We start from the raw sequence: 12,589 nt of genomic DNA on the forward strand, positions 1-12,589 counted from the left end.
GAAAAATATGTACTTCTAATGTAAGGCTAAGACTTCAAAAACTCAAATTGGGTTTCATTTTGCCAAGACTAGTAAATCTTGGGGAATTGAATAGGACAGAAGATTCATCACCTAACAATGAGAAATCGTTTCTCATTTTGAGATACAGACTGGAAAGGACCATGAAAACCATTCCAACAAAACTGATGTATTTCATAGAGAAGACAGTGAAATTCTGTTGCTTATCTCTCACATCTACTTAACCAGCACTACACATATATTAATAGTCAAGGGTTTGGTGCCATAGTTGTTACTGTTGTAGTTCGGTGCCATTGAATTGGTTCCAACTCAAAGCCATTCTGTGCACAACAGAATGAGCCACCACCTGGTCCTGCGTCATTCTCACAATCATTCCTATGTTTGAGCTTATTATTGCAGCCACGGTATCAATCCAGTTTTTAGAAAATGTTCCTCTTTTCACTTCCCCTCCACTTACCAAGCATGATGTCCTTTCCAAAGATGGCTCTCTCCTGAGTACATGTCCAAAGTACGTGACACAAGTCTTGCCAGCCTTGCTTCTAAGGAGCCTTCTTTCTATACTTCTTTTAAGATAGTTGTGTATAATTTTTGGCAGTTCAGGATATTTTCAATATTCTTCACCAGCACCAAAATTAACATGCATGAATTCTCCTTTAGTCCTCCTTACTCAATGTCCAACTTTCACAAGCATATGAGGCCATTGTAAATACTGTGTCTTGGGTCAAGTGTACCTTAGTCCTCAAAGTAAACTCCTTGCTATTCACCACTTTCAAGAGTTCTTGTGCAGTAGATTTGCCCAATGCAAAGTATTATTTGATATCTTGACTGTTTCCATGAGCCCCGATTGTGGCTCCAAGCAAGACAATGTCCTGGAGAACATCACTCTTCGCTACCACAGCTGTAGACTGGTTCAAAATAGGTCACCCGTGTCTTTGGATGAAGCATCTCATTTGGTTCATGTTAGAAGAATTCTTTGCCTTCTAAGAAGGATTTCCTATATGCTATATGACAATATTTGGTATCATGCCATTGATAATATTAACTTTACATTTTACTACTAGAAATCATAAGAAGCATATTCTTGAAGTAGTCACATTATAGGCTATAGATGGCATTCATGTAGACAAAATATGTACTAAGGTTCTCATTGAAAATATTCCTTCATATTCTTTAAGTATAATATATTTTTGAAAACAAGTAATTCATTAAGTGGGTCACATTATCAATGAATTTTACTCCCTGCAACTATTAACGAAAACAAGTAAAATGATTTTCCTCAGAGAACCCTCATTGTGCTTTCTGCTGTTAGCGACTTTGGGATTGCATTTGGCTTGTGGTGACTCCCTTATGTGCGGAGTCAATCTGCATTCTATTTTCAAGTTTATGATCTTTGGCAGCAGACTGCTAGGTTTTTTTCCCCAGAAGCCTCTTGGTGAGTTTGAACAGTCTACCAACACTCACCTGCACATGCCACCCTGGGACATACAGAGAAAGCTCAAAACTTACTTTCTTCTGATTGTTCTTATCAAAGGGGCTTTCCATTGAAATTAAGGAAATATTTAAATTCTAGGTTTACAACCACACTGCTGCCTCTGTACCAGCACTCTCATCTCTGAGGTCCACAGGACCTGGCTTTGACCCCCTCAGGAGGCCTGCTGGGAAAGAAGGCCAGAAGCTCACCTCTCAGAAGTAACCAGTAACAGCTCTGCCTGAAGAGACTGTCTATAACTTTTGTCACTGGTATTTAGTCCTCCAAATGTGAAATAGCCAAAGAAAATTAGTACCAATTACAAATAGCACTTTGTTTAAGTGATTTTAAAGTAGGTGCTTTCTTATTACAACGCAGTGAACTTTATTTAAAGCAGTCGTTCATGACTACAGACATTGAGGAATTGCTGAAGCAGGCCAGAACAAAATGAGAAGTTATGGGTTGTAATTAAGGTTTTTTATAATTTGGATATGTCACTGATTTTTGATAAATGGAAATGAGAATATCAAAAATGAGTAAACGATTCTGACAATAGGCACTAACTGTACCTCAGAGTTAATTCATTCTGTAAATCAGATTCTCAAGTTCATTGAGCATTGAACATGAAGAATTATGATGGCATATGAGATCTCATTTGAAGCAAAGTATTTTGGTTTTAGGTATAGTCATAGAAGTCAAATTTTAAGAGTGCTGACATTCCAAATTTTAACAGCTCAATCAGGCTTACTGGCATAAAATCAAGTAAGGCATAATGATACAGATATGATACATATGGATGTTTCTTAGCGGGTTTAAGATAGAGGACGTATGTAACCAAGCTCTGTTACTTTCTCCGAAATCATCATTTTAATCTGAAATTTGAATGAGAAGCTCACCCAAAAAAAGGATTCCAACGCTATCTTTCTTATGTTCCCATGTTCAACTTTTTAGTTTAGCCTCTGCTCTTTCATTTTGTTACCCCTTAGCCATAAATTGATGAGAAAACATGGAAAATGTTATTCACTAAAGTAAAATTTTATATTTAAGATAAAATATAACTATAAAGATAAATAAATATCAATAATAAAATATTTTAAAAGATAAAATAAACTAAAATATAAATCTTATAATAAAGAATAAAATAGTATATAACTGAATCCCTTAATTAAAAATAGCTAAGTATTATTGAAAGATAATTGCTTTACCGAAGCCTTTAAATATAATCTTCAATGTATTTATAAGCATAATTTAAATCAAAGATCAATATCATATTATTGGTAAATAAACTATCACTATGATATGGGAAGCATTGTTATATTTTTAGAGAATTCAATTAACACAGCATTGTTACTATTATTCGCGTTTGAACAAAAATTACTATCAAAACTACATGCTGATATCTAATTTGCATTGTCCTGATGGAACAATTTTCGTACTGGCACATTGTAATGGCTTTCTAAGAGAATAAAATAACTCAAAACTTACTGCCATCAAACCGATGTTGACTCAGAGTGACTATTGAACAGGGTAGCCCTGCCCCTGTGTTTCTGAGGCTGTAACTCTCGGGAAAGCTCTGTTCTTCTCCCTTACACTGACTTGTGGGTTTGAATTGACCTTGCAGTTTGCACCCCTACTCATCATCACAATACCACCAGGGCTCCTCTAAGAGAAAGACCTCATAAACCCAAATTAAACTCACTCAGTGGATCTCAACTAAGAGTGACCCGGTAGGGTGGAGTAGACCTGGATGACCTTGACAAGAATGGGAGTTGCAGAACACTTCTTTATACTCACGCTGAACTTGTACAGAAAGCAAGAGGATGCTGAGCTTAAGCGAAAAACAAAATACTGCATGGTTTACAAGCAGGAAAGGTGTGTATCAGGGTTGTATCCTCTCACCATATTTATTCAATCTGTATGCTGGACAAATCACCAGAGAAGCTGGACCATATGAAGAAGAGTGCAGCATCATGATGGAACAAAGGCTTATTAACAACCTGCGACATACAGATACGACAACCTTGCTTGCTGAAAGCAGGAGGGCGAACAGCATGTGCTGACGAAGAGCAAAGACTGCAGCCTTCAGTGTGGAGGACAACTCAATATAAACAAGACCAACTTCCTCACAACTGAACCAATGGGTAATGAATCATGATAAATGGATCAATGATTACCGTTTTCCACGATTTTGGCTTGCTTGGGTCTATAGTCAATGTTCCTTGAAACAGCAGTCAAGGGATCCAAAGGTGACTTGTATTGAGCAAATCTGCTGCACAAGATTGCTTAGAAGAGTCTTGAAAAGCAAGAATGATACTTGGAGGACTGCAGTGTGCCTGACTCAAGCCATGGTATTTTCAACTGCCTGACATGCCTGTCAAAGTTCAATATTGACGAAGAAAGACCAACAAGGATCAAGGCAATGGCATTGTAATGCTGGTGAAGAATACTGAAAGTACCACAGACTGCAATTAGGACAAACAACCTCTCTTGGAAGAAGTACAGCCAGAGTGCTCCTTAGAGGGAAGACTGTATCTTAAGTATTTTGGACATGTTTTCAGGAGAGGCTGTCTCTGGAGAAGGACATTATGTTTCCTGAAGGAGAGGGGCAGCAATAAAGAAGGCACGCCACAAAACGGGTTACCACAGAGGCTGCATCAATAGGCTTGAGCACAGGTTCTGCACCCTGGCCGTGTTTCATTCTGTTTTACAAAGTCTCTCTACGGGTTGGAATCTACTTGATGGTGCCTAACAACAAATAAAATAACAAGAACTCTTCCATAGAGTTTCCTAGAATGTAAATCTTTATGAAGGCAGATTGCTTCAGAATGGCTAGTTGATTCAAACTGCCAACCCTTTGGTTAGAAGCCCAATACTTATCCTACTGCATTATCAGAGCTCCTTCCTTCATATGAATAAAGAGTGCATAATTCATGTGTTTTACCCAAATAGTTTGATGGAATTGTCATTACATTGAGAGAGACAGAGAGAAACAGAGACAGACAGAGAAACTGACACAGAACACCTTAAGAAGTCAGCTGCTAAATGTAATTTAGATCAGTTAACTGGCCCAAGCTTCTAGATGCTTCTTGGGAGAAAGGTGTGGCCATCAGCCCCTGTGTGTACTACAGCCTTGGAAACCCGAAGGGGCAGATGTATCCTGCTCTAAAAGCTTCCTATAAGTCTGAATCCACTTGAAGCCAAGAGTTTACTTTTGTACTCCTTTATTTTTGGCCAAACATATTATAAATATGTATAAATATTTACAAGTTCTGCTGACAAGCAGAGCAACGCCAGCTAGAGGAACAGTCATTTTGACCTGGAGAACGATTCTGAGACTTGCTATAAAAAGGTTTGTTTGGAATCTTGTGTCCTTAGTCATTTACCAACAATACTTTTACTTTTCTCTTTCAGTTTGAGAGGAAGACACTTGAGTACATTGATCTTACATGATGTTATGAAAGTCATGAAAAATAAGAATTTTAGATTTCATAATTGGATTCTGTTATTATTTGTTTAAATTTAATATAAAGTCTTGAACTTTGTAAGTATACAATAATATGCATCAAATTTAATTTTTTACCCCCAACTTAAATGTATTTAGATTTAATTTTGATTATATTTAAGTTGGTATGTGTGTAAACTGCTTTCTCTGCAAAATAATATCTCTTTATATTCCTAAAATGAATCCAGATTTAGAATTAACTTGCTGGGTCTGCTTGTCCCTAGATTAGACATGTCCCTATCAAATAAATTTAGAAGTTAGTTTTATAAATTATTAGTAGGAAAGGGTAAAAATATTTATTTATTGAACTCTTGTTCCAAAAAATGATAAAAATAACTATTGTTAAGGGAAGTTTTGCTTTCCTATTATACTCTTATTGATATCTACTGAAGAATTCAGTATGTCACAGTGGTAAATTGATTAAAAGTTCCTGAGAGTAATTCATAGATTGGAGGATAGAAATTAGAAGTATTTTATCGAGAAAGTGATGAATAATTGAATACATTTTTCATAAATGAGTCCATTTTATGTTAGTCATTTGCATAATAGTTTACTATAAAATATTACAAAACTAGTATATCAGCTACAATACTTATCATGTCTCCAAGAATAACAGATGTTAAGACATATTTTACAAGCATTATTATTTTAAAATTAAAATGAAATTATATTATAATTAAAATTACAGACTTCAAGTATGAAAGTTCTTTGTCTACACATGGAATTCACCCTAGATCTCCTTAAATTCTACACAAAAGTAACATTATCATGCCATAATCTCAAATGTTTTTTAATTATGTCTGGAAACTTTCGGTGATTTGTTTTGGACCATATATCTACAAAAGTAATTCACATATATTTGTTTACAACTTGCAAACACCAAAATTGCCTTAATTCTAATAATAACATTACATTTCATTTTCTCTATTTTATAGCTGAGAAAAAGGAATCTTAGAGAGACAAATGAATTTTTTTGGAGCCCAGCCATATACTAATTAGTCTCATATGGTTTGACTGCAAGTGTGAATATATTTCTCTCTTGCCTCCCTCCTTGTTATGTATGTCTTCTGTTGTTACTGGAGGTTTAGTGAAAAGATGCAAAACAGGGACCAGATCAAAGATACTAGCAACAAGTCCAGGGCATTGGAATGTTTTCAGGGTAAGTTTCACTGAAATAAGTGCATTTCCATCCTTAGAAATAACCTGCTACATCATTAATTTAGTGATTTGCATTCAAAATAAGGTGATATGTTAATCCCCACCTAACTCACAATAAAAAGTGAGGAAGAAAGAGAGAGGGAGAAAGCTTCAGAAGACTCTAAAAACAAACATTAACTAAAACAAAAAGTAGGCAAAATCTCTTTAGCTTCCTCTAATTTTCCCCAGTTGGAAGGTATTAATACTATATTAAAATCAATTTGGAAGTGATTTAAAATACAAAAATGCTACTCTTCACAGGAAAACATGCAGCAAAATGCAAACAGTATTTAATCACCTTCCCATTATCAGAAGACTGCTTTGCTGTGCGTGCAAGAGTTGGGTAGCCATTATGTTTGACAGTGGTCTTTGAAATATTGTCTTTGCATGCTTAATTTACACTTCGACATTTCCACTACGGGGATCTTTGCATGTCCAGAAAGTGCAAACAGACATTCCAAAGAGATAAGTAGTTCTTAATGTTAAGGCAGGTATGAGCTAGACGGGCTGCCCCGTTTGCATGTCTTTATGTTGTTCCAACCAAATGATAGAGGAGCATGAACACTCCCAAACCTGGAGCGTCCATGTCCATGGGAATATTCATTTCTCTAATTTTAATTTATTTGCAATATAGCTCCCTTGCAAAGGCTATCCAATGTCAGAAATTCATAGACATCTGATGAACTACCAGATTTTATTATGTAAGAGAATATGAGATGGGTTCAAAAATATGATAAAAAAAGGGAATGAAAAGATAAGGGGATTTTCCTATCAACTTCTTGAATTTCCTTTGTTTGTTAAATAAAATGTAATGATCACATTTTATATTTTTAGAAAGTATTCTACACTTAAACATAAGTTCCCTTATCTTGGCTTCACTAAAGGAAAGAATATATGCAAAAAAATGGTTCATTTATCAACAACATAAGAAGAAAGAATTAAATTTAAGTTTATTGATTAAACATTAAAACTTTATATTTTTGTTTTATTTAGTATGAAGTATTGGAATCATACATTTGCATTTAAATAGCAATGGTACTTTAACTTGCCTTTCTTCTTATTAAAATTGAGTCAAATAAAAGAGCCTTGTAATTTGATGGGATAATTATAGCTGTGCTAATATACTTATTTGATAATAGGAAAACACTAATTATGTATTGTTTCATATGTATATCTATAACTTCTGAAACCTAAAAATCTATAGATCATTTCAACAGCAATTTGATAAATAGTTTATATATATTAATGATTATAATTAAAATTTTTGTTTGAGTTCATACAAGTGAATATAATTAATTTTATAAAAACCATTATAAAGCTTATGGACTAAAATAGCAGAAACAGATTTTATATCATTTTATATGCAATATTAAATGTTTAAGTCTAATTAGTATCACTCAATACATATTGTGGATACATTTGTTGGATGAATAGTGGATTTTACTTGCTCTCGTAATAACACATTGCAGAGACACTAAAAAAGAAAACAAAAATTCACTGACATTGTGTCAATTCTGACTCATGGAAACCCCAAAGGACGAGTCAAACTCCCCCCGTGGGTTTCCCAGACTGTGTGGATTGTTATGGGATCAGAAACCCTCATTGTTCACCCATCATGCGGTTGGTGGTTTTGAACTGGTGACCTTGTGATTATCAATGCAACTCGTAACTACTGTGCTACCCAGGCTCCCCTTTGAAAAGAAGAACCATCATGCAGAGTAAACTATATCTAGTTTTAAAACATAAAGGCACGAGCAAGATACTTGGCTAAGATAATTAGTTACATACTTTGGAGAAATAACATATTTTTAATTTTACCAATTTAAATACCCACAGAGTTTTTAAAGAGAGACGTGAGCAATCTATACCCCAAAACACTCACCTACTGTCAGCTGTCCAGTTAACTGCCCCATGTGATTTCTTGCATTCACTGTTACATTCCTGTCAGACTGTAAGACCAGTGGACTATCCTAGGGAACATGTATAAAATAAAAAATAAAAAAAATCAAACAGAAAATAGAAATATCATAAAATTCATACACATATATAATTATACTATATTTGGGAACTACCGACATTATTATTATTATTTATATTAAGAGAAAATATATCATTTTTATATTATATATGTGTTATCACACAAAACATTGCCTGAAAATTATGAGTGGCTCACTGTAACTACTTTCCAAAGTAGGGAAGTCTCTAGAGAAGGACACTAACAGTTGGAGGGAAGCATTCCCTGCGCTACTAACGGCTCCATGTGAAAAGTTGCAATAACTTATATCCTTCCCACTTCCCAATAGCATCACATTTGTTTATGCAAATTTTAACAGTTCTATCCTTATGGGAAAGCTACTTTTTAAAATCTACCCTGCAATTTAGCTCAGATTTCACTTTAATTTTTGCCTTCTTAAACATGACCTCCCTATTCCATGTACTACAAATGCTTAAACTCTATTTGATTGAAAACACTTATTTTGCTCAGGGACATGTTTGCTTGGGTTTTGTTTGTTTTCATCACAAGAGGACCTGCCCATGGGAGAGGAACCATTTCAGTCTTGTAGTGTATACAGTTATATTCGCAGTACATTAACGTACAGCTAAAGGAAAGCCCCTATGGTGTGCTTATTGAGTGGTAAAAAATCTAGATGAAAATTGAGGCTGCAGCTCTAAATAAGTCACAGGAGCCGTGGTGGCATGGTGGTTATGCACTGGGCTGCTATTGGCAAGGTCAGTTGGAGACCACCTGACAAGAGAAAGATGGGGTTTTCTACTCCGGTAGAGAGTCTCAGTCCCAGAAACTCGGAAATTCTCTTTTAAGATAAGTAGTCTAGGTCCTATGCTGATAGTTGACCTTCAATTTTCACTAAGCATTAAATAAATAATTGAGAGAAAATATGACTGCTTAAGAATCTGCATATACAATGATTAACTCTGTTCTTGCCACCATCCATCCCTAACAAGTGATTTACAGCTGACTAAGTTTTCCATTTTATCATTTAAGACATGGTGACCATCTACAAACTATCCGTTCATGTAAAGCATATATTCTCTGTGCATGGGACAGTTCAGGAAACAAATCAGAGACCAACGCTTTCATGGATCTTCCATTCTAGATTTGAAAGTCTATGAAAATCGATGTCAATACAATCTTCCTATCCAGGTGGTATACTACTCTTTCCAAACTTACATATATACACGTGCTTCCATATATGAGCAATACAAACTCACTTCAGGATAAGAATTTGGAGCTGAGTTGTGCAGAGAAAGACTCCATAGCCTTGTCCTAAAATGGTTTTAAATCCAATCAAACTAGAGGGAAAACAATTGTTAGTACGCAGGTGTGTTTTAAAGAGTTTCCTTTTAAAAGTTGGTTTTACTGAGACATTTAAAATATGATTTTAATTTTGAGTATGATTTTCTCCATTTCAAAGAATATGGTCTTCAATAAATTGAAACTTAATTGTATAAGTATACACATAGGGTTTTCAACCTGTGACCCCGTAGAAACGGATCATCAGGGCTTTTTTTCTAAAGCACCATTGAGTGGATTGGAAACACTAGTCTTTTAGTACCTAAGTAGTTAACAATTTGAACCATACAAAAATTCTATACCTGTACATTTATATATATAAACTTTTATTATATCTTATATATTACTTGTTCATCATATAGTTTGAATAACTATGACAAAAGAAAACAACTTGAACTTCATCTTTCCCTATTTTAATCTGATTGAATGACTACCTCTTGGACAGGCTGTGCATGAGCATAATGAAGTGGTTTGGAATTAGCATTCTTCTCAAGGATATCCATACTTTGCTATAACCCACACAGTTGAATGCCTTTGCATAGTTAATAAAACAATCTGACATTCTCAGCTTTCCACCAAGATTCATGTCATGTCAGACATTTCTGAAGAATTGGCCTGAATTTCTAGTGGTTCTCTGTCCATGTATTGCTATCACAATATTGAATTAACTTCAGCAAAATATTATTTACATGTGATATTAGTGATATTGTTCAACATTTTCTGCATTCTTTTGGGTCACCTTTTTATTTTCCAGAATGAGTACAAATACAGATCTCTTCCACTCTATTGACAAGATAGCTCTTTCCCACATTTCTGAGCAGAGATGAGTGAGTGCTTCCAGTGCTGTATCAGCTTGCTGAAAGACCCACTGGTAACCCATCCACTCCTGGAAGCTTGCTTGCACTGATGCCTTCAGTGCAGCTTTGATTTTTCAGGCGCTCTTTGGAATGTTCGGTCTATTCCTTTACTTCAACCTTTCTTCCACTGTCTTTAGCTGCTTTCTGATCAAGCGCAGATAGCAAGACTTTAGACACGTTTTCAGGAGAGACTAGTCCCTGGAGAAGGACATCATGCAGGTAATATAGAGGGGCAGCAAAAAGAGGATGCCCTCAAGGAGATGGATTGATTCACTGGCTGCAACAATGGTGTCAAGACTCATTTATTTAAACACCACCTTGTTTGCTGAAAGCAGAGGACTTAAAGCATTTGCGATTGAAGATCAAGAATTACAACCTTCAATATGGAATATAACTCAATGTAAAAAAGCCCAAATCGTCACCACAACTGGATCAATAGATAACATAATGGTAAGTGGGGTGACGATTGAAGTTGTCAAGGATTTCATCTTGCTAGGATCCAGAATCAATGTTTCATGGAATAGCAATCAAGAAATCAACCCATATACTACGTTTCGGCTAATCTGTTGCATGAAACCTCTCCAGACTCTTTAAAGTGTTGGAGTGCAAGGATGTCACTTGAGAACTATGGTGCATTTGATATAAGCCATACTCTTTGGGCTGCTAACCTCACGATCAGCAGTTCAAAACCACCAGCTGCTCTGAGACGCTGTCTATGCCCATACAGTGTTACATCTTGGAAAGCCACTGGTGCAGTTCTACTCTGTCCTAAAAGGTCGCCATGAATCTGCATCTACTCGAAGGCAGTGAGTGAGTTATATGTGTGTGAAAGATGGACATTTAACAAGGAAGACTGAAGAGAAATCCGTGCATTTGAGTATGAAGTTGGTGAAGAATAATGAAAGTAGCATGGACTGACAGTGGAACAAACAAATCTACCTGGAAAGAATATGGGACCAGAATGTTCCTTAGAGCATTGCACTTTGGACATGTTATCAGGAGGCACCAGGCCCTGAGAAGAAATGAGTTGCTAAAGTAGAAGGGCAGCAGAAAAAACAAACAAACAACCTCCTTCCCCCGAGACTCTTCAGGATATGAACTGAGATAATGACTGCAATGATGGGCTCAAATTGAACCATGGTGAGGGGAGGCGGAGTTTCCTTCTGTTATCCATAGGATTTCTGGCAGTTGGAGCTGAGTACAGGCCACCTGACAGGAAGCTCTGTACCCTCTTGAACTATGTTTTGCACACACATTTTAGAAGGTACCACCTACGAGATATTCCTACTTGCCAATCTGAAGAACAATGATGAATGATTCATTTTTTAAATTGTAGATGACCAGACGTTGATACATTGTTACTTCAATTTGTACAACTTTCCTCTCAATTTTGCCAGGTGAGTTTCCTTCATTTAGCTGACAATTATTATGCAACGAACGCTAGATTTACTTAAAATCCCATTGGCTATGTCAGAAATGTTTCTTAAGTAAACATTATAAATGAACTATGTTTTATTGGGATTTTTGCAAAAGACTTCTACCTCATATCCCTACACACATTCTCCTTACATTGATTTTTCAGAGGCAGTGTTATTTTTAAAAGTACTTGTAATTGAAAATCATTTGGTGCCTTTGAATATAGAACAAACGAACAAACAAAACCTTTATTAAGACTTCAGTTCTTTCTTGGTAAAAAAATTCACACTCAAAACTCTCTGTAAAATGTGATACAAAATCTACTTTTTTGTAGCTCCAATTCATATCCCATCCTCTATGCATAAATTACACAACCCCCCACTCTATCTCTGATATCGGTCACCTCTGTGAATTCCCAACTCTGGTTTCCCAGATCTGAGAAATGACACACCTAAAGGGCCCAGGTGTCTTCATAGACCCGCCTCAGATGTTCTTCTGTGGAAACATCTCTTGCTCCAGAGTTAACTTTTACCTTCATCTGCCCTCCTAGTTAGTGTGGATATTTATCATACAATTTGTTATTTTAAAAATGATTCATGTATTTATACCCTCTGTCCGACACATACTATCTTTTTTTTAAAACATTTTATTAGGGGCTCATACAACTGTTATTGCAATCCATACACACATCAATTGTGCAAAGCACATTTGTACATCATTCTCAAAACATTTTCTCACCACTTAAACCCCCGACATTAGGTCCTCATTTTTCCCCTCCCTCCCCGCTCCCCCCTCCCTCATGAGCCCTTGATAGTTTA

General features: G+C 35.8%; 1 protein-coding gene across 1 annotated transcript in view; it reads right to left on the reverse strand.

Moving 5' to 3' along the window:
• Window positions 1-12,589, reverse strand: part of SGCZ (sarcoglycan zeta) — a 444,274-nt gene that overhangs the window by 157,532 nt on the left and 274,153 nt on the right. Inside the window, exon 3 of the mRNA XM_004696179.2 lies at window positions 8,068-8,155. Within this exon, the coding sequence (XP_004696236.1) occupies window positions 8,068-8,155 (88 nt within the window). The remainder of the gene's footprint in view (window positions 1-8,067; window positions 8,156-12,589) is intronic.

The sequence above is a fragment of the Echinops telfairi genome, unplaced genomic scaffold, assembly GCF_000313985.2.
Source record: "Echinops telfairi isolate 266 unplaced genomic scaffold, ASM31398v2 ScPeMD7_9;HRSCAF=40, whole genome shotgun sequence".
In the NCBI taxonomy this organism is placed as follows: domain Eukaryota; kingdom Metazoa; phylum Chordata; class Mammalia; order Afrosoricida; family Tenrecidae; genus Echinops; species Echinops telfairi.